The sequence below is a fragment of the Pongo pygmaeus genome, chromosome 3 (genome assembly GCF_028885625.2).
Source record: "Pongo pygmaeus isolate AG05252 chromosome 3, NHGRI_mPonPyg2-v2.0_pri, whole genome shotgun sequence".
NCBI lineage: Eukaryota > Metazoa > Chordata > Mammalia > Primates > Hominidae > Pongo > Pongo pygmaeus.
Window position 1 is genome coordinate 181,912,139 of NC_072376.2, and position 23,225 is coordinate 181,935,363.

Sequence of the window (23,225 nt, forward strand, 5' to 3'; positions counted from 1 at the left end):
TTATTTTTGAGCTTTTTGTTTACCTCAATAAGCATTTTTGAGTGCGTGCCAGGAGCTCTGCTGGGCTCTGGGCAAGGTGCAGAATCTAAAAAAGACGTGATCTCAAGATGCTTTCAGCCTATTGAGGCCAACAAATAAAAATCTCTTTCGTACTGAGTTATAGTTGGAGCAATCATCTAATATAGAAAATAATATTTTTATGAGATTATGAAATTTTACTTGGACTCCAAGCTTTACCTTCCCTAGCTTTAGATGAATATCCACATAAAACCTTTACAGCTTGAGCCAATTTGAGTAGTGACAGCTAGGATATTCAGTCGGACCCATGGACCAAAACGTGAGAGGACAAAGCATTGTTGGTTGATACTGTTTGTGTTGTCACTTTTTTTGCCAAGTTCTATCTTTAGCTCTTGTTTGAAATTTTTATGATTCGGTAGCTGGGTTCCCTGTGAGCTCAGTCAGGAAATGAAACGGTAGCACTCATTCAAAACAAGCTTGAAAGAACCAGGCCCTCCAGCTGGCAGTGCTTCTGCATCAGATGAGAGCAGCACAATCACCTCTTCTTTAACAACTTCACACAACACGGGGATTCTCAGAAGACTCTGACAGTGTGAAATCACTTGTTGAACTAGTAGCATCTTATGTTTTTCCTCTCTTTCCCCTTCCTTAGCCAACACTGAAAACTGTAGTTACGAGTCAATGGGAGAATCCAACAATGACCACTTCCAACACTTTCCACCTCCCCCTCCAATCTTGGAGACAAGTTCCTTGGAGCTGGCTTCAAAGAAACCATCTGAGATCCAGCAGGTGAACAACCCTGAGTTAGGCCTGAGCAGGGCAGCCCTTCAAATGCAATTCAATGCTGCTGAGAGGGAAACGAACGGAGTCCATCCCAGCCGTGGAGTAAATGGACTGATTAACGGCAAAGCTAACAGTAATAAATCTCTTCCAACACCAGCTGTCCTGCTTTCACCCACTAAGGAGCCACCACCTCTGCTTGCCAAACCAAAACTGTGAGTATTTCTGCATGGTTTTATAATAATTTCCATACCCCTGTTACATTTCCTCTCTGGTGAGAAAAATACTTTTGCCTGGATTCAACTATGTGGCAAGTTGTCTTTGACTCATGGGACCTTGCTGCCAAGTGGTGTCCTTCAACAATATAAAAGACACCTAAAAATAAAGAAGGGAAATGAAAAGCTTGGTGAAATCTGCCCTTTGCTGAAAGCTATAACTGGTTATGGCTGTGAAAATATCTGTGCCCGGTGTGGGCTTCCAACATACAGCTAAGGATGTAGCCACTCCCTGGAGGCCATGGAAAAGGGGGATCTCCTTTGAGCCCTTTATTAAAAGCATTTCAAAAAGTGAGTATAAGTACTTTACATTTGTTACTTTAAATATTAAGTATCAGTAAGGAGATCTGATATAGACAAGCAGGGAAAGACTAAAAACTGAGGCTGGAAATTCAGGGTGCAGATCCTGGCAGGGCAATGAAACCAGAGGGAAGCAGGCTTGTGGGCAAGAAGAGCGCCCTTCACAACACAGGCCACTTGGCTTGGAATTCCATGGAGCTGCATATTTCTATGAATACCATCTTCACAGTTGATGTCCATTATTTTCTTAGGATGATAAACCTTGCATGAGCTGTTTCCATTGGCACCGCACAGCAGAGAGTTGTTATGAATGGAGCCATTACAATGTCAGAGAGAGGCAGAAATAAATTAGCTCAAAGGGTTCTATCATAGCACAACAGACCCTGAATTACTGCCCTGCCAGAGGTCGGTGGAAATGTAAGAGTCATAGTGAATGTGTATGTATTCTATGAGGTCACATTCCCATGAGAATGTATTTGCCAGAACCTAGGAAAGCCCTTTCTATTTACCCATATCTGATGTTTTTGATTTGGGGTAGGAAGGGCTTCTTTAGGGGTTATTCTTTATTTCCCTAGCATTGAACAGCCTACTCTTTTCTCTCTGTGATCAGTTCATTTGTTAGAAATGTTAGAATTTAAAAGATATTTGAATTAGAATAACACCTTACCTTTGTACATCACTTTATTGTTTACTGAGTGATTTCATGAACAACATTAGACTAATCAAATAACAAAAGCAGTCAAAAGAATACCTTAAGTTAACAAATGGGCAAACAATTTTATAAAACCAGACTTCTGGACAATCTTGTGTTACAGTTTCAAAAATCTGTATATTGCTACCCTCTACTTAATTTTGCATTGTGTTCTGGCTCTCTTTTAAGACAGCAGGGCTACTCACTAAGCTTGTACACAATAGTGTGAAAGGTGCTGGTGAACATTTAATACCTATGCCCCATCTCCATTCAGAGGCCAAACAGGTATAATGAGCTAAAAAAATGGTGGCCTTAAAAGAGATTTATGCTCTTGTAGCAGCAACCCATAAAATTAATTGCCACTGCTGACTTCTTTCATCTTTGCATTTTGAATATGTATTTGCAGTGCTTTTAATGAAACAAGGGACCTGGTCTCCAGGGAGAGAAAGGGCAAATGTGTTGAATGACTAGGAGTTGAGTGTGGTCTTGATTAAGTAAAGTCTGTCTACTCTAATGAGTATCATAAATTGGATGTAAATCACAGGAGAGCAAATACGAGGAGCTGTTAAGAGGCATCTACAGCCCGTCTTATCTCAGGAGTTTCAACAGCTCTGCAGCTTTTAGCTCTGCTTTGCAGCCAGGTTAATGTATATGGCAAGGGCGTAATATCTACAGAATGCAGACAAAATAACTTCGTGTTCATTAAGAGGATGACAGCTTAAGCACAAGTTTAAAGAACATCAGGATTTGCTTGTGAGTGAGATAAAATATAAATATAAATACATATAAATATAAATATATAAATAATATAAATATAAGATAAAATATAAAATAAGATGCAGAAAAAATGGACTTAAATGTTTGAGTCCCAAATAAGTGGGTTACTCTCCCTTCATGAGGAAATTTAAGGGAAAAGCAGAACACCTAACCACAAAACCCAACAGCTTAGAAACAACATTTACTTGTACTAGGTTTTCCCATGTTTTTTTTTTTTCTCCAAATCTTTGTGTGTTTAAACATATTCTTAGGGCATCCCTTGATTTTTGTTTTTTTTGTGTTGCATATTTATCTGCCATTTAACTAGGTAGAAAATAATATGTGATGATACTTTTTAAATATATATTTTTAAATTTTCTTATGATTTAGAATATGTTATTGGATTTTGTTTTATTACAAAATCAGTGGATGCTGGATGTGACAATTCAAACAACACAGAGGCTATTAAAGTTTATACTCTCTGCTTCCCTTCTTCCAACCCACCCCTCTGAATGCTGTGGTATGGTGTATTATCAGAGCCTTTTCTAAAAAAGGTTTTTTCAGTGTTTTCAAAGTTTTCTTTCAGTGTTTGTTCAGTTTTCAAAGTACTCTCTGCTTCCCTTCTTCCATCCCTCTCAGAGGTGTGATATTCTGTATTATCACAACCTTTTCTAAAAAAGGTTTGTTCAGTGTTCTCAAGGTTGTATTATTGATAGAGAAATGCTGTTGAATGACATCTACAGATAATTTAGAACAGCATCTGATAATGAATGACTATAGGTAACTGCCAAGTGAAATTCTTACACATTCATTTTTTTCTTTTCATACATTGTGGGAAAATATGAGATTTTATTTGCCTTGTATGGTCAGCAGTGAAAAACTATGGTTTGCTCAAATCTTCTTTTCATCAGTTTATGATTTGATTTTCTTTCACAAAAGGAAAGGCTTATATTTGGCTGTGTTATGGCAGTTTGTGCATCTTCATCATTTGTAAACAAACTAATAGGAAACAATTTGGAGGGCGCAAGTAATAGCAACTAAAATATTTACTCTCACAATGAACTAATCTGAAAATGGTATCTGATGTGTCAGATGTCTGGGGGGAAAAAAGATCATTTTCAAAAAAAAAAGAAAACTCTGCACTTTTTTTCTCTCTTGAATAGCTCCAATACTGCTTGCGGGAAAAGAAAAAAAATTCAAGAATGAAACAAAAACCTGGAAGGATCATGAGCTCTTTTCTCTAACTAGGCCCAGCCCCCACCCTGTACTGTCCAACAGAAGTCGTCACCTATAGACTCACAGCCATCCCAGACCTCCAGCCGAGTCCATGGTACCGCTCATAAAGGGGGGGTTCCTGGTCCAGTCTGTGGTACCTCTCATACAGTAGGGGTTCCTGGCTCAGTCTGTGGTACCTCTCATAAAGTGGGGGTTCCTGGCTTAGTATCATGGACGCATCCACTTCAGCTCCTACATCTCCCTTTGTTTCTAACACTCTCCCTCAAGTGTAAGCGGAAGATAATTAAATGTAGGCCATTTGGTGAGTCCCAGATGTCCCACACACAGGATTTGTGCAACGCCTTACCACCCGCTGTGGGACTGCGAAGTGTGCTTAAATGCTGCACAAGAAAAAATTAATGGCATTATTTCTGCAACTCAGTGGCTGACACTCATAATCTTCAATCCCAGCACGAAAGAAGCAACACAATGCTTAGGTCATAATCTTAACAGGAGAAAAAAGGAGGGAATGAGCATAAACCTAACTTATACACTATTCTTTTCCTTGCTTCCTTGCTGCCCTCTCATTACAAATGATACCTGAAGATCAAAATAAAGGTAGGGCTCCTTGCTGCCCTCTCATTACAAATGATATCTGAAGATCAAAATAAAGGTAGGGCTCCTTGCTGCCCTCTCATTACAAATGATATCTGAAGATCAAAATAAAGGTAGGGCTCACTGTGAAAAATCTCTGCTTCTCTTTATTCCTACCAAAAAAACGGTCCTTCAGTCAGGGCGCAGTGGCTCACCCCTGTAATCCCAGCACTTTGGGAGGCCAAGGCGGGTGGATCACAAGGTCAGGAGATCGAGACCATCCTGGCTAACACAGTGAAACCATGTCTCTTCTAAAGATACAAAAAATTAGCCACACGTGGTGGCGGGTGCCTGTAGTCCCAGCTACTCGGGAGGCTGAGGCAGGAGAATGGCGTGAACCCAGAGGGCGGAGCCTGCAGTGAGCCGAGATAGCGCCACTGTACTCCACCCTGGGTGACAGAGCGAGACTCCATCTCAAAAAATAAAAATAAAAAAGTCAAAACCATATACATGCGTGGAATCCCCATAGGAATAAGCTCTGAAGGGAAACCTGTGAATAGCAAAATGTGGTAGGCGATTTGCCAAGCATATAGAAAGGTATGGTCATGTTTTTCCACTGAGCTCACCTCCTACAGCAGATCAAACAATATATAAATAACAATATGCTATTTTCAAATCCCCTTTATTACTTCCTTTTTTATCTTCTTCCTTTGTCTTGTGGGAGAAAGGTAGGACTCTAAGCCTGTAGATGAGCAAGATGAGAACTCCAAAGGGAGGTTACTGAAGGGTGATGCGATGGGCAAGTTCTTACCTTGAGACAGATCAGCAGATAAAATGATGCTTATTTGTTACTCTAGTGCCAAAAATATGTGCATTGCCGTGAAAGTCTGTGTCCTTTTGCCTGGGAAAATAATAATGAAATGATTGTTAAGTGTTTACATGCTAAATCAACAGCTCCCCTTGCTCCTATTCTTACTACTTGCTCTTACCCCCGTCTCTAAAGAAGAAACAGTATTATGATTTTCTATCTTAAAAGAGTAAAACGATTTCAGGCTGAATCAACCTTTTCAAAATTACTGCATTTTACAACCTTTGCTTTTCTCTTCTTTCTTTCTCTCACTCCCACCCTTAGATACCCTATTGTTCTGCAAATCCTGTCTCCAGAGAAAGACATAGCCTATAAAGTCATTCATATTGAGCTGTTAGGGATTGTTAGCGTCACCTCAGTCCAGTTCTAGGCTAACAAAGTGAAGTACATTTTAATAAGCAATAATAAGCACTGCAGAAAATCAGGAAAATATCATTTCATGAGATGATGTGTTTGAGAGATAGAAGAGAAGGAAATAGCAGCCTTTATCATTCTCTTTATTAGTGAGGTTTTCTATATTTGGAAATTCCTGATGGGTTTCCTCCACACTCCTAGACACAAATTGAAGTACAAGTTGTTCCCTTGCCTGGAATGTTCCACTCCCCAGAATGTTCCGCCTCTAATGGCTGGCTCTTACTTGTCTTTCAAATCTCAGCTTAATGTCACCACTTCCCTGACCACCCAGTCTAAAGCAGCCACCCAGCCATGTTCCAATAACTCATCCTCGTTAATTATCGCATACCACATAATTATTTCCGACAGTTACTTGCTTTTTGTTTTTTTTTTTAATTGCTCTCTGCCTCCAATATTGTAATGTAGCTTTCTGAGAATGGGAACCCTGACTGTCTTATTTCATTGCTCTTTCACTAGGACCCTAGAACAGGGCCTGACAAATAGTAGATGCTCAATGATATTTTTTGAACGAATGAAGCAAAAACAGAACGAAAAAGAGGAAAAGAAAGATCTCCCACCTTTAGAGCAACGCCCATTTGATCTGCCTAACTTTTTTTTGTTTGTTTTTTTTGAGATGAAATTTCGCTTTGTCACCTAGGCTGGAGAGCAATGGAGCAATGACACGATTTTGGCTAACTGCAACCTCCGCATCCTGGGTGCAAGTCATTCTCCTGCCTCAGCCTCCTGAGTAGCTGGGATTACAGGCATGTGCCACCACGACTGGCTAATTTTTGTATTTTTAGTAGAGACGGGGTTTCATCATATTGGCCAGGCTGGTCTCGAACTCCTGACCTCAGGTGATGCATCCACCTCGGCCTCCCAAAGTGCTGGGATATCAGGTGTGAGCCACCATGCCCGGCTGATCTGCCTTTCACCTAGATATACCATAGGACTTCTATTTTCAAATCCCATCAACTCCAGAGTTTTCCCACATTACAGTACTTTTCCGACTGACATCATTTATCTGGTAAACTAAATAAGTATGAAGAATTAAATAAGAATCTCATGGGATAGAATTATATTAGAAAAATTTGTCCAAGTTACTTAATTTGGGAACACTTTCAACTCCTTCCTCATTTCTTCTGTGTTCTCATTTGATTAGCATCTTAATTTAAAACATTATGAAAAATGAGACATTCGGAAGGACTAGGAGGACATTTTCACTCTCTAGTACATACTTGCAATGTCAGTTGGCCACAGTGCAATCACACTGCTATTTCAAGGTATGTGTACTTGACATGTTAACACCCCATCATGTTAACACCAGACTTGTGATGAAGGGCCAAGAGCTTCTGTGCTACTCCCTTCCTGTCCTGTTTATGTTGGACTGCAGCTTCAACTCCAACGTGTGGTTTTGGCAATGGAACTTACAAAGTTGAACATTATCCCGTCCTTCAACCTCTACTAGTTAGGGTTCAAGATCTCACTATATTACTGTTTGACATTAGAATACAAATGGTTTCTTAGGTTCTATTCTAGTATAAGCCTTACCTAGTTGATTGAAAAGCAAAGCAAAATAAAAACAAAAAAGGCAAAGGGAAGGTAAGCAAAAACAAGTTGGGGCAAAATAACTAACAAAGGGTCAAGGAAATGTAATCATTGAATGTACATAAATGTATTTTAAAATCTAGCACACTTTTTTTTCTTAACCAATATTTCTAATTTTTTACATGTCTGCAACCTGTAGACTTAAATCATCTGTAATTTCCATGGAATTTCATTTATGTTCAGTTAGCTAGCCATTACTTTCATTTCTTTTCAACTTAAATTTGTTTTTTCTAGGTAATACAATCGCACAGTTAAAAGTATAAAGAAATATAGGCACTGAAAAGTCTGCCTCTCAGACTCAGTAACCAGTTGTCACTGTCTTGTGTATCCTGCCAGAGATTTACATGCCTATCAAGCAAATATATATATATATATAAAATGTGTATTTTGTCTTTTATTTTTAGACAAGTGCCTACCCACCACATATACTGTTCTGCACCTTGCCTTTTCTATTTAGCAGTAGATTTTAGAGATGTTCCATGTGAGTAATTAAAAAGTCTTATTTTTAAGTGATTGTATATATTTATTGTAGAAATGATTGATAATTCCTTTCTCTATTGTTGTCAACCTAAATTTTTTTTTTTTTTTTTGAGATGGAGTCTCGCTCTGTTGCCCAGGCTGGAGTGCAGTGGCATGACCTCAGTTGTCTGCAATCTCTGCCTCCTGGGTTCAAGTAATTCTCCTGCCCCAGCCTCCTGAGTAGGTGGAATTATGGGCGTGTACCACAACACCTGGCGAATTTTTGTATTTTTAGTAGAGACGGGGTTTCACCATGTTGGTCGGGCTGGTCTTGAACTCCCGACCTCGTGATCCACCCGTCTCGTCCTCCCAAAGTGCTGGGATTACAGGCGTGAGCCACTGCTCCCAGCCACCAGTCTAAGTTTCAATGATCTAAGTAATTATCAAAAGTATTCTTTTTTTTTTTTTTTTGAGAAAAATTCTCACTTTGTCACCCAGGCTGGAGTGCAATGGCACAATCTCGGCTCACTGCAACCTCTGCCTCCTGGGTTTAAGTGATTCTCCTGCCTCAGCCTCCCAAGTAGCTGGAATTACAGGCACCCGCCACCTCGCCCGGCTAATTTTGTTGTACTTTTAGTAGAGACGAGGTTTCACCATGTTGGCCAGGCTGGTCTTGAACTCCTCACCTCAGGTCATCTGCCCACCTCGGCCTCCTCAAGTGCTAGGATTACAGGTGTGAGCCACCATGCCCAGCCAAAAGTATTATTTAAAAAAGTTTTTCTTACTTGTATTTTAGGTTCAGGGATACATGTGTACATTAGTTATATATTTGCCTGTCACAGGGGTTTGGTGTACAGATAATTTTGTCACCTGGGTAATAAGCATAGTACCCAATAGATAATTTTTCTGATCCTCTCCCTCCTTCTGCTCTCCACCCTCAAGCAGGCCTCGGTGTCTGTTGTTCCCCTCCTAGTTTCCATGTGTTCTTGTTGTTAAGCTGTCAAGCTGTCACTTCTGAGTAAGAATATGTGGTATTTATTTTTCTGTTCCTGTGTTAGTTTGCTTAGGATCATGGCCTCCAGCTTTATCCATGTTGCTGGGAAAGACATGATCTTGTTCCTTTATATGTCTGCATAGTATTCCATTGTGTATATGTACCACATTTTCTTTATCCAGTCTACCATTGATGGGCATTAGGTTGATTCCATGTCTGTGCTGTTCTGAATAGTAGAACACCGTTCATCTCCTCACTGTTAGTTGAACATCTGCAAAATGTTGGGTGATGTGGGGTGCTGAAAACACAAAGATGAAAGAGACAAGAGCAGTATCTTTGAATAATCTATAACCTGGTTATCTCTATGACGATTTTGGCAAGAACGTGCAGATGCACACACATATACACAAAATTCTGCATATCTTTCAGCATCATACAAATTTTGTAGAAGAATGGCCAATCCCGAAATTAGATTCAGTGCAATCCAAATGCCTTCTCTTCCCACTTTAATGTTCGAAAGATACATCGTTCAGTTTTTGATTCTGAAGATTTAATATGCACCAGCTTCTGTTTCTGGTTAAGTGATTTTCATTATCCTCAAAGGCTAGTCAAAAAACAAAGCAATTTAGTAATGGCAAAAGTATAAAGTATGGACCAGAGGGGTCTTCAAAATATTAGGGAAGATAGAGCAGAAAACCTTTTTTTTTCAGTTTGTTGTTATAGAATTGTATACACACTCTGAGTCACCAAACACATTGGGGGATGACAAGGAATGTAGGAGTAGTCATGGGTCCTAATTCTGCAGTACGTGGCTATGCGGGTATGAACTCTTCATAAATACAATGTGATGATGACTTTGCATTTGCATTTCTCTTCCTCTTTTCTCTCACTCCCAGTCTTAGATATCCGATTGTTCCATAAATCTTGTCTTAAGAGAAAGGCATATCCTATAAACTCATTCATGTGAAGGTATTTGCATTAGCAGTGTTGGTCTTGGATCACTTTGCAAACAACCCTTCCCTGAAAATGAGAAGTCCAATCAAGGAGCTTCCTGAAGTATAAAACGTTTTTAACTAAGGAATAACATTTAGGTGCATTCATCCTCATGATTTTTTAATGTAAATACTGACTCTGACACAGTGCCACATTCTTAGATATTAGGCTAATTGTGCTTTGCTGTGCCAGTCTCTTGGTGAATGTAATGTTTAAATACATTTCCAGAAGAAAGCTGAGTTCTATTTTTATGATTAGGAGTCTTATTTGATGTCTGAAATATAATTGGAAATACTTGCAGATACCCTATCTGTGTTTGAAGTGGTACTCAATCATCCATAAGAAATACCATATGTCCATTTCAAATATTAGGTGTTTTACATGAAGGAATACATGATGATAACAATATTTCTTCAACATATCTTCATTTTACCTAAGTGTGTAGGAGAGCTCTTCTAGTAATTACAAAGTAAGGTGAAAATAGTCATCCCTACTGGGTAGAGACCTTTTATTTTAAAAGGGGGAGTGGCTAAGCACAGAGATAAGATGGAACCACATATGAACAATATGCTCATAGATAAAGCTATGAATTTGATGGAAAATATGAACAATATAGTGTTAAGGGAAAATAGACAAAATGATATATGTAACTTAATGTCAATTTTATGAAAAAATAAAAAATAATACACTTTAACCAACTAAAATGTATATTATATATTAGAAGAAAATACACCAAAATGTAACCAGTGGTTCTTTGAGTGCTGGAAATTTGGGCAGATTATATCTTCTCATTAACTATTTCTGATTTTCCAACTTTTTGACAATAATGCTTTTATAATTACAAAGTATTATTTTAAAATAAATAGGTACTTTTGATCCTTTCTCTTCCATCCTCCTTCCTCTATTAAACTTCAGTTCATTTGACTGTTCATCATGGATGCTTCTTGTTAAATAATAGTTGCTTGCTAAGTAAGCTTAATTTTGAGCACATTCAGAAGTGGAATGCTCTGGCACTGAATGCTCTCACCTCCCCTGTGGGAGCTCCTTCTAGAAACCAATGACCTTCAGGATTCCATCTGGATTTTTAGAACTCTTCCTAGGAATCCTTCCCCAGAAAATGTCCTATATTCCAAAATAACTTTACTCCTCCACAAACACTGTTTTCCAACAACACCTGCCCCCACCAAACAAAACTCTTATCCCTTTAATTGTACATCTCAGGTGTTTAAATGAATATGATATGAATAAGCTATTTATGTATATATGTATGTATGTATTTTCAAGGCAGGGTCTCACTCTGCCACCCAGGCTGGAGTGCAGTGGTCTGTCACAGCTCATTGCAACCTTGACCTCCCTGAGCTCAGGTGATCCTCCTGCCTCAGCCTCCCAAGTAGCTGGGACTACAAGTGCACAACACCACACCCAGCTATTTTTTTTATTTTTTGTATAGATGGGGTTTTGCCATTGTTGCCCAGCCAGGTCTCAAGCAATCTGCCTGCCTTGGCCTCTCAAAGTGTTGAGATTACAAGACGTGAGCCACCACACCTGGCCAATTTTAAAGTTAAAAGTAAACCAAATACTTTAAAGACCAACATTTACAGTATAATCCATTCAAGGCCTTAAACAGAAAGTGGAATGAAAACTTTACCCTCAGAGACAATGGTGAAGGAGAAAAGATGCAATGAAGGCAAGACTAAGATTCCAATTCAAATAACAATAATGTCGGGAAAGTATGCAATGAAGGCATCTGCTGAAAGAGGACAGTTGTGGTAACTGTGGGTAATATTACAAAGCATGAAAAGGGTGGAGAACTAAGAGAGAGAAAGAATACCAAAAAAGGAATGTGTATATTTCCTGGCAATCAAGAGAACCCATTTGAATTTCAAGAGTGTAAACCCACATTCAATTCAGTGAGCATGGTTTCATGACTTTATTTCAGCAATAATGAGCACTGTGAAAGTAGAAACAGGACATATGTCTTTGGCAGTACTGGCACAGTGGGATGTTGTGGTATTTAATTAGATGATCCTTGAGAAACATTACTGAGATTATCAGCCAAGCCATGTGTAAGTTCAGAAAAGGAGACAGATTCAACAAGATGAAGGCTTGAGGGGAAAAGAGAAAGGAATCAAGAAAATGGAAGTTATACCAAGAATGAAAATGGGGAGTGTCAGATGAGAAAATATGGAGAGGGAGCAGTGGTTGTGATCAAAGAGAGGATTCTGAAATTTTAAAAATCTTAAACTCTTTCCAAGTGATAAAAGAATGTAAGATGCATCTGTTTGAGTGGATAGTTTAAGTGGAAGTTAAGGTTGCAGGAGCAGAGGAAGTGGTCAGGGAACCATGAGGCCAGGATGTTAGAAGGAACATTAACATGGATGGTGGCCAACAGTGATGGCAGAAAACCAAATGCTAAATAGTAAAGTCATTGAGAAAAGTGAGGAAATGACCAAGGTTGTTGGTGACAAGCAGGGAAGACAGAATGACTGTAGGTGGAGTGCACCGACTTCAAAAGAGGAGCAGATATTTCATAGTGATGGCAAAACTCTTCTGAGAGTTGCCTTGGGAAACAAGGACTCTGCAGAACCCTCCTTGCTCAGAAGGATACTGAGGAGGCTGAAGACATCATCAGGGAAAGCCAGATTTCAGTTAAGACCAAGCATTTCCAAGGAAAAGGTTTGAGGAAGCAGAGAGTTTGGTTAGAAACAGCCAAGGAATCCCATAGGCAATAGAAGAGATCTAGAAAAGGGAATTCAAGGGCGAATTGGAGAAGGAAGATGAGGAGGAAGAAAGCTATAGTGCAGAGTTTTGCACTACGAACCTCTGGATGCTAGGGCAGATACAGAAATTGTGTCGGCATTCCCACTGTGTTGTGCTAGAGCGCACTACTCTACACCATCTGATGCTGGGGAGCAAAAGCATCATCCTGAGGATCACTTGCTGCTATTTCATGAAGAGTGACTAAGATTACTTGTAGTTGGAAGCAAATAGAGCCATTTCCAATACAATTACTACTTATTTTTTAGCCTCCTGTTTATTTTAGTTACATGGTAGCACCTTGATCCATTTTGTGGTTACTAACCTCTAAGTACGACTTTGAGTTGGGCTTTTTTTTTTTTTTCTGGTGGAGTCTCACTCTGTTGCCAGGCTGGAGTGCAGTGGCGCGATGTCAGCTCACTGCAACATCTGCCTCCCAGGTGCAAGCAGTTTTCCTGCCTCAGCCTCCCGAAAGCTGGGATTACAGGCACGTGCCACCGTGCCCAGCTAATTTTTTTGTATTTCTAGTAGAGATGGGGTTTCACCACGTTGACCAGGTTGGTCTTGATCTCTTGACCTCGTGTTGAATTGGGTTTTTATTGAACAAGCCCAGTTCCTCATTTGTGTATTTTAAAATGATTGTTCTCAGCTAATGACTCTCTAATTCATATTTGCTTAATTTCATTTTATGTTTACAACTTTTACTACTAGAGAATTTATTTTTGTCTACTACAGGCTGAAATACGTTAGGTTGCCAATTTTTTTACCATTGATTTATTTTTTCTGCAAATGTGTGAGTTTTTCATTCATACTAATACATCACCTAATAGTGAGAACATTAGTTACAGGGAGGTTTATTTTAATTGGTTTCTGTTACAAGTGTAAAACCAGAGAGTTCATTTTCTCAACAAATCTGAGAGTGACTGTTTCCTTACCTGACTAAAGTGATGATTACACAAACCTTGTGAATAACAGTGGAGTCAATGTGGTTTTTAAAAAACCTTTTCCATATGTGACAAGGAATTAGATAGTATGTCATTTGATTTTAAGAATGATGAACATATTAAATTGATTCTGTCAAATGTAGATTTTTCTAAAATAAGTTGGCCGGATAAATCACACGTCAATTTGAACACACATCTTTGCTTCATTATTCAAAGAGAAACCATAATTACGATCAGAACCTCAGATTTTGCTATAGAAGCATACCAGGTTCATTCCTTCCCACCTCTGTATGTGAAGGTTTCCTGGTAGGATGATACTGGCTCCTCTTGCCCCAGGCTGTCATGAGGATGCACACTCACTGCAAGGATTTTTTATGGTGCTGAGAGGAAAGGCCTTCATAAATATGTGCATTTACTTAATTTCTGTATCTACATTCCCACTGTTTTCCTAGACCTCACTACTGTACACTATCTCAACTCTGAAGCCCTGGGAATGTCTGCTCTATGCTCTGCTCCATTTCACAATGTTCTTTAGGTCTGTTTTGTTATTTAAATGTAATGATCTATGTATCCACAATAGGTAGCATTTGAGGGACTGCAGCTGTGAGCCTCTGGATATGAAGCTAGTGAAACAATTGAATGACTAACAGTTGAATGCCTAGCCAAATATTTTCACTTCACTTTATATGTCAGCAATGGAAAAGAGTAGGTGTAGCCATCGACTATTCTTTTTGCTCAGAGAAGTTTATAAATAGGTCAAAAATGGGTAATTATATGCCTCAGCTACAATTTCAAACTTCTGCTTTCCTAGTAGTTGCCATTAAATGAGTAAGTTGTAAAAGATTTCTGGAAAGACCACAAATATTTTCTTTTCTTTGTTTCTTTGTTAAAATAGTTCATATACCATCTGGTTTCAGGGATGTATCATTATGCTCAATGTTTGAAACAAAAAAAACCCTAAAAGCCATAAAATGTGGCTTGAGTACAATGCAGTGAAAAAGAACAATATATTTTGTTCTCTTTAATTTCTTTTTTTTTTTTTTTCGAGATAGAGTCTTGCTGTGTCACCCAGGCTGGAGTGCAGTGGCGTGATCTCTGCTCACTGCAAGCTCCGCCTCCCGGGTTCACGCCATTCTCCTGCCTCAGCCTCCCAAGTAGCTGGAACTACAGGCACCTGCCACCACACCTGGCTAATTTTTTGTATTTTTAGTACAGACGGGGTTTCACCATGTTGGCCAGGATGGTCTCGATCTCCTGACCTCATGATCTGCCCGCCTCGGCCTCCCAAAGTGCTGGGATTACAGGCGTGAGCCACCACGCCCAGCCTGTTCTCTTTAATTTCTAAAATAGAGTTTTAGAAAAAACTAAAACTCTAAAAAGAGTAGCTTAGTCTTCCAAACAGTGCTAGTTACAGGGGCAAATTCTTGCTCCAGGTGACTGTTTTTATGTGCCTTCCCTTCCCTCATAGCCACTGCTTTCTTCAAAGGGCATCCTCTAACTCAAATGTGAAATATTCATGTGTATTTTTATTCTATCACAAAACAATTTTACACAGATAGGATTACTCATGATGAAGCATTCTAGAGCAATAGCAGGAGTTTCACTTCATGTTTGTTGTAATTATTCTATCTTTGAAAAGCGGAAATATATGTGGTTATTGTCATAATTAAGACTTCCTGATACTGAACAGCTGCCTTACTGGAGAGAAATGTTAGGAATTTTTTATTTTTACTAAAAACTGTCAGAAGTTTCTAAAAGGAATTAGATGAATCCTGAAGGTCCTGTAACTTGAAAAGTTGATTTACGCTGAGGTCCCCATTTTCATCTAGGTATCAACTAGAGAGAAACTTGCATTTTTCTTATTTTGCATTACAATAATGCATCTTGCTTTTCTTTTTTATGAAGTGTTGACTTTATTTTTATTACTCCAGGTACCCAGGATCATTCATGCTCTCTTCTTTAAGGTGTGGCACACCTTGTGTTCAGTAGACATTTTTAATTTTTTTCTTCTCTGAGACAAGGTCTCACTCCGTTGCCCATGCCTGGCTAATTTTTTTCTTTTTTGTAGAGACAGGGTCTTGCTTTGTTGCCCAGGCTGGTTTCAAACTCCTGGCTTCAAGCGATCCTCTAGCCTTAGCCTTCCAAAGTGTTGAGATTATAGGCATGAGCCACCACACTCAGCCCAGGGTTCAGCAGACACTTTGAGAGGTCAGATAGAGTTCATCCTTCAGGCAGATGAGATGCTGTCCCTTTTAAAAAAAAAAAAAATCAACTTTTATTTTAGATATAGGGGATACATGTGCAGGTTTGTTACATGGGTATATTATACCCATGTAGTGAATGTAGTATCCAATAGGTAGTTTTTCAACCCATAGCCTCCTCCCTTTCTTCCCCCTCTGGTAGTCAGCAGTGTCTGTCATTTCCACGTTTATGTCCATGTGTGCTCAATGTTTAGCTCTCACTTGTGAGAACATGCAGTGTTTGGTTTTCCATGCCTGCATTAATTTGCTTAGGATTATGGCCTCCACCTCCATCCACATTGCTGCAAAGTACATGATTTCATTCTTTTATATGGCTGCATAGTATTACACGATGTATATGTACCACATTGTCTTTATCTAGTTGACCACTGATGGGCACCTAGGTTGACTCTATGTCTTTGCTACTATGAACAGTGCTACAGTGAACATACGAGTGCGTGTGTCTTCTTGGTATAATGATCTATTTTCCTTTGGGTGTATACCCAGTAGTGGGATTGCTGGGTTGAATGGTAGCTCTATTTTAAGTTCTTTGAGAAATCTCCAAACTGCTTTTCACAGGGACTGAACTAATTTACATTCCCACCAACAGTATATAAGCATTCCCTTTTTTCCATAGCCTGGCCAGCATCTGTTGTTTTTTGACTTTTTAATAGTAGCTGATGTGAGATGGTATCTCATCATGGTTTTGATTTGCATTTCTCTGATGATTAGTGATGAGCATTTTTTCATATGTTTGTTGGCTGCTTGTATGTTTTCTTTGGAGAAGTGTCTGTTCATGTCCTTTGCTCATTTTTTAAATGGGATTGTTTTTTATTTGTTGATTTAAGTTCCTTATAGATTCTGGACATGAGACCTTTGTTTGGTACATAGTTTGCTAATATTTTCTCCCATTCTGTAGGTTGTCTGTTTACACTGTTGATAGTTTCTTTTGCTGTACAGAAGTTCTTTAGTTTAATTAGATCCCACTTGTCAATTTTTGGTTTTGTTGCAATTGCTTTCGGAGACTTCACCAAAAATTATTTGCCAAAGCTGAGGTCAAGAAGGTTATTTCTTAGCTTTTCTTCTAGGATTGTTATAGTTTGAGGTCTTATATTTAAATCTTTAATCTATCTTGAGCTAATTTTTGTATATGGTGAAAGGTAAGGGTCTAGTTTTATTCTTTTGCATAGGGCTAGCCAGCTATCCCAGTACCATTCATTGAATAGGGAGTCCTTTTCCCCATTGCTTGTTTTTGTCAGCCTTGTCAAAGATCAGATGGTTGTTTGTGGCTTTATTTCTGAGCTTTCTATTGTGTTCCATTGGTTTATGTGTTTGTTTTTGTACCAGTACCATGCTGTTTTGGTTACTGTAGCCTAATAGTATAGCTTGAAGTCGAGTAATGTGATACCTCCAACTTTGTTCTTTTTGTTTAGGATTGCTTTGGCTATTTGGGTTCTTTTTTGGTTCCATATGAATTTTAGAATACTTTTTTCTAATTCTGTGAAGAATGACATTGGTAGTTTGACAGGAATAGCATTGAATCTGTAAATTGCTTTGGGTGGTATGGGTATTTTAACAATATTGATCTTTCCAATCCATTAGCATGGATGTTTTTTCATTTATTTGTGTTGTCTCTGATTTCTTTCAGTAGTGTTTTATAGTTCTTGTAGAGAACTTCACCACCTTGGTTAGCTGTATTCCTAGGTTTTTTATTTTCTTTGTGAATATTGTAAATTGGATTGTGTTCTTGATTTGACTTTCAGTGTGGACATTACTGGTGTATAGAAATGATACTGATTTTTGTACATTGATTTTGTATCCTGAAACCTTCCTAAAATTGTTTATCAATTCTAGTAGCCTTTTGGTGGAATCTTTAGGAATTTTCTAGATATCAAATCATATCATCAGTGAAAAGAGATAGTCTGAATTCCTTTTTTCCTATTGTATGCCTTTTATTTCTTTTTAATTTTTTTCCCATAAGTTATTGGAGTACAGGTGGTATCTGAGTACATGAGTAAGCTCTTTAGTGGTAATTCGTGAGATCTTGGTACACCCATCACCCGAGCAGTATACACTACACCATATTTATAGTCTTTTATCCCTCGCCCTCCTCCCACTCTTCCCCCCAAGTCCCCAAAGTCCATTGTATCATTCTTATGCCTTCGTGGATGCCTTTTATTTCTTTCTCTTGCCTGATTGCTCTGGCTAGGACATCTGTGTCTTGCCTTTCTAAGATGAAGTTCTGTTTTAACTCTTGGTGATAGTAGTATGCGACCTAAATAAATTAGGTCCAACTAATTTAGTAAGCGACCTAAATAAATAGTGTTCCAACTAAAATGGGAAGTGAAATGGATAAAAAGAAGTACATGTTTTAAATTTTGTCCAATTTCTTGGTCTTTTTAGTCAGAACAAAGGAGGACACCAGCTGAATTTGGTTCTAGGGTTTTGCCAGGTGCTACATCATGGGCAACTACTGTGCTTTTACTTTGGATCTCAACCTCAAACTCCTGGGCTCAAGGGATCCTCCCACCTCAGCCTCCTGAGTAGCTGGGACTATAGGCATGCACCACCATACCTGGCTAATTTTTTTTTTTTGTAGAGACTGTCTTGCTATGTTGCCCAGGCTGGTCTTGAACTCCTGGGCTCAAGCAATCTTCCTGCCTCGGCATCCCAAGGCGCTAGGATTACAGGTGTAAGCCACTGTGCCTGGCCTGGGCATTTTCTTAAGCATTGTTTTTCTCATGACATTTTCCTGCTCCAAAAGTAGTGCCTCTTAAAGCAGGAAAACTCCCTCCTGGAATTCCCCATCATTCATTCCACCCTTGACTGCTGCTCCCTGGGTTCAATGCACAGTTGTTCTTCTAGGACTTCCCTTCAACATCATTCTCGTGCACTTTTACCCTTTTCTTCTCCTGGTTCCCTTGGTTCCTAAATGCCATATATTTCGCTTTTTATTTTATTGTCTCATTTACCGGAAGCACATTCTCCAGTAGCTTCCAAAGAAAGGGTACAGACCACATTAAGCTTCTAGACCCTGCTTGTCTGAAAAGTGTCTTTATTCTAGCCTCACACTAAACTGACTGTTTGGCTAGGTTTAAGAGTATGGGTTTTTCCTAAGAACGTTGAAGGAATTGCTTCAGATTCTAGTTCCTAGAGTTATTGTAGCAAAATTCAGTGCCAATCTGGTTTCTGATCCTGTATATGACTGACTTTCATTCTAAAACTCTCTCTTCACCCCTAGTGCTTTGAAATGTTGTGATGATGTGTAATATTTTTCAGAAATTATAGAAAATAGTGGACCCTTTCAATCTGAAAACACTCATGTGTATACATTCTGAAAATTTTCTTATTTTTTAATTTCTCCTCCATTTTCCCTGTTCTCTCTTTGTGAAACTTGTATTATTACGATAATAAAAGTCCTAATTGATGTTCTCACTTTTTTCTTTTCTTGCCTATTTTTATTGTACTTTCTTTAGACCTCTTCACCTTTGTCTTCCAGACATCCTGCTGAATCTGTTATTTCTGCTATTGTATTTTTAATTTCCAAGAGTTCTTTCTCATTCTCTATATTCTTTGATGGCATTGTGTTCTGTCTCATGGATGCAATCGTGTCCTTTGCCTCATATTAATCATTGGATTTTGGAGGAGGGAATCCTATTGTTATTGTCATTTTGTTTTGTTTTTTTCCCCCTGTTCTCTGCATTGTCTCTATTTCTTAAAATTCTTTTTTTTTCTATGTGTGCATTTGGACTAAATTTCATGTTCGAGGCTTTCCATAAACATGGAAAGCATGGTCTTTGGCACCAGCAAGTTGATTGGAAACTATATGCTTAGCTGGAATGTGTCAATGGGAAGGCTTTACCCTAGGATTGGGCAAGGCTCCCAAGTGCCAATATCTTCAGGTCTTGGGTTAATCAGTTTCTCTAGAAAGAAAGACATTCAGCCACCTTCCTTGGGATGGTGGGGGTGGTTGTGGGGGCAGGTAACATGCTTGGCAGACAGCATTTGGAGGCTGAGTAAGAGAAGGGGGTTGGCTTTCATCATTTAGTAGACATATACATTCATCTAATTCCTTACCCCCATTTTTCATCCTCTTCTCTTACCTGTTCATTCTGCTGTGCCAGATGTTTCCGAGTTTGAAACCCTTTTGGCTGTCCATCTCCATAAAGTGAGCTTTCTGTATTCTAGAGTAGTAGAGGAGGAATGGTTGACTACCTACAAGAAATGGGGGAAGGGATTCAGCTGCCTTCCTACAAACTTTCAGCCAGTCTTCTTGTACTAAGCTCTATTCCTCTTCCCCACCTTCAGAGGAATCTAGTGATCAAGGTTTCTGCTGCTCACATTAGCATCCTTCATGTTTGATACACTCTCTGTAGGCGCGTGGGTTTTCCTCTCCTGCTAAGTCAGTGACAACTCATCCTTTTACTGATTCCGGTGAACTTACAGTTTCACAATCCGTTGCTCTCAGTTTTTTCATGATGAAGCAAGGAACAAAAATAAACACATCCATTCAATCTGCCATCTTTAAGTAGATGTCAATTTATGAGACTTCACAGCCTGTTTTTGAAGATGATTCTTTCCAGCTAAAGAAAGCAGTATAGGACAGACAGAATCTCCTCTATTCCCAAGCTAGATGACCTTAGATAAGCTACTCAGTGCCCCGTTTCAGTTCCCTCTTCATTAAGAGGGAATCGTGACAGTACCTACTTCACAGGAGTGTGCTCATGTGAAATAATGTGCTAGCACAGGGCATGCCAAAGGGCAGATAGTCCAGTTGATATTATCTGTCTTTGTTTTTCTTATTATTAAGAGAATGTTCACAATGAATCCTTTGTTATTTGACGCACATATAGAAAGTTTCAGAAATAAGCAATTTGCAAAACTTGCAAAAAACCGTAAGTGAATTATTCCTGTGCTATGCTGAGTTTTCTTCCTCCACCTTCAAGAAATGGCAAGGAAAAAAAGATAGAAAAATCACTGACCAATTAGAAGTTTTTGTTTCAATTCAAACCACCCTAAAGTTCCTGGAAATTGTATATATGAACTCTAGTCAGCTGAATATCAAAAATGAGAGGGAAGTAGCTAATACCAGGCTACAGATTGTGAGCTACAAAAGACTGATAAACAAGTGGTTCTTTTGTGCAAGTTTAGATATGAAATCATGCAGAAAACACTTAACAGACCACTAGACAGAGGATTTTGTGAGACATGTTACACATGGATGGCGAAAGGCTGAAAATTAATACTTAACTTGTCATGCTTTCTGCTTTGAAATGCTGGACCCCTCCAGGAATTTTGTTTTAACAACCAATGGAGATATCATTAGGGAGATACTTCTGAATTCGCTGCATCTCATTCTGTGACAAAGTGCTGCACAAAGTAAAGTGCTACCACTTTCATCCGAGTTTGTAGCGTCGGACAAATCCCTATTCCACAATATCATGTGTACAAAGAGTTTCCGAAGAACTTGTGGCATATTTCTTGTCAGTTCTCTTGAAGTTCTCATTTCCCCTTTTCCTCTCCTACTGGCAGGTGATTGATTGACTTAGAGTCAGTGCTGAGTAGTAAATAACTTAAAAAACAAATCTAGAGATGATCTAGAGAAGGCTCGAATCATTGTATTTAGAAGAAATGTGATATGTATTATCTGGGATAGGCCTAGAATAACCTGAATTTACAATGAAGGAGCCCAGTAGCCTTTTCTAGAAAGCCACTTGCTCTTCCACTCTTGTTTCCTCTTAGGCAAGAGAATATCACTAGAAGCTCAGAAAATTCAGGATTGATTGGAAATGTTTAAAAAGTGAAAATAAACACAAATTTCTATAAGGCTAGGAACATAACCAGGAAACTCAGAAAAACATAGGGGCTTAAGGATGGTTCCAAAGGTAAAAATTACCTCAAAGTGAATTTCTTTCTTTTCTAATCTTAATGTAATTCGGTTCTTATTCAAGCTGAGACTACCCAAAGACAAAAGTGTTGCACTGATTTAAAATATGATTCATCAGAACATTAAAATACTTAAGATACAGATTTTTATACAATCTGATAGTCTATTCCTCACAACTCATTATTTGCTCCATTTAAACTATTTCACAAAGAAAGTCTTAACCAGAATATGATCATGTAACTAGGAGCTCCACATTCAGTAGTAGGATAGGTCAGAAGACTTATAGGGATGTTCCTCATGCTTACAAAAAGAAACTTGATATCGTGTGATAATACACATAAGCTAGAAACTTATGGTTAAAAGAAATGGTTAGGACTCATGTAAGCATAAGTTCTTGGTATCTTTTTTTAATTGATATAGTTGTCATTTTGGGGGGTACATGTGATATTTATTACATATATATAATGTGTAATTATTAAGTCAGGGTAATTGAGGTATCTGTCGCCTCAAACATTTATCTTTATGTTGGGAACATTAAAATTCTCTTCTTTTAGCTATTTTGAATAATTTATTGTTAACTATAATTTCCTTACTGTTCTATCAAATCCTAGAACTTTGTATTTTTGTACCCATTAACCAACTTCTTAATTTCACCTTTAAATAAAAAATATTTTCATTCCTAACCCTGAAATTCTACAACTTTACTGCTTAGGGATGACTCCTGCATGTTTTCTCTGCCTTTTAAGTAGACAAGTTCTAAATCTTAGCTGGCTTTCATTAGCCATTTGACTAATCCCATTTTTTAAAAGTATTTGAGATGGGTTGAAAAATATGACCAATGTGATGAGTACAACTTGATCATAATTGTAAAATATTAGTGTGCTTTAGGTGTTAGCAATTAAGAAAATGTGAAATGTTTTATTTCTTTTCTTTCGTTCCCTTTTTTTTGAGGGGCGGGGGTGGGTGGGTAGAGACAGGGTTTTGCTTTGTTGCCCAGGCTGGTTTTGGACTTCTGACTTCAAGCGATCCTCCCACCTTAGCCTCCTGAAGGGCTGGGATTACAGAAGTGTTTTTTGTTGTTGTTGTTGGTTTTGTTTTGTTTTGTTTTTTTGAGACAGAGTCTCGCTCTTTCGCCCAGGCCGGACTGCAGTGGTGCTATCTTGGCTCACTGCAAGCTCTGCCTCCCAGATTCACGCCATTCTCCTGCCTCAGACTCCTGAGTAGCTGGGACTACAGGCGCCCGCCACTGCACGTGGCTAATTTTTTTGTATTTTTAGTAGACACGGGGTTTCACCATGTTAGCCAGGATGGTCTCGATCCCCTGACCTCGTGATCTGCCCGCCTCGGCCTCCCAAAGTGCTGGGATCACAGGCGTGAGCCACCGCGCCTGGCCACAGAAATGTTTTAAGTAGTAATATTATTGTTAAAATCTCAAATCCTGAGTATCTGAGAT

At 38.8% G+C, this 23,225-nt stretch overlaps 1 protein-coding gene across 5 annotated transcripts in view; it reads left to right on the plus strand.

Moving 5' to 3' along the window:
• The window catches only part of PALLD (palladin, cytoskeletal associated protein), a 442,141-nt gene that overhangs the window by 217,880 nt on the left and 201,036 nt on the right, over window positions 1-23,225 (plus strand). For all 5 annotated transcript variants that reach the window (XM_063664276.1, XM_063664277.1, XM_063664274.1 and 2 more), the window contains one exon: window positions 671-1,013. In XM_063664276.1, coding sequence (XP_063520346.1) covers window positions 671-1,013 — 343 coding nt within the window. The remainder of the gene's footprint in view (window positions 1-670; window positions 1,014-23,225) is intronic.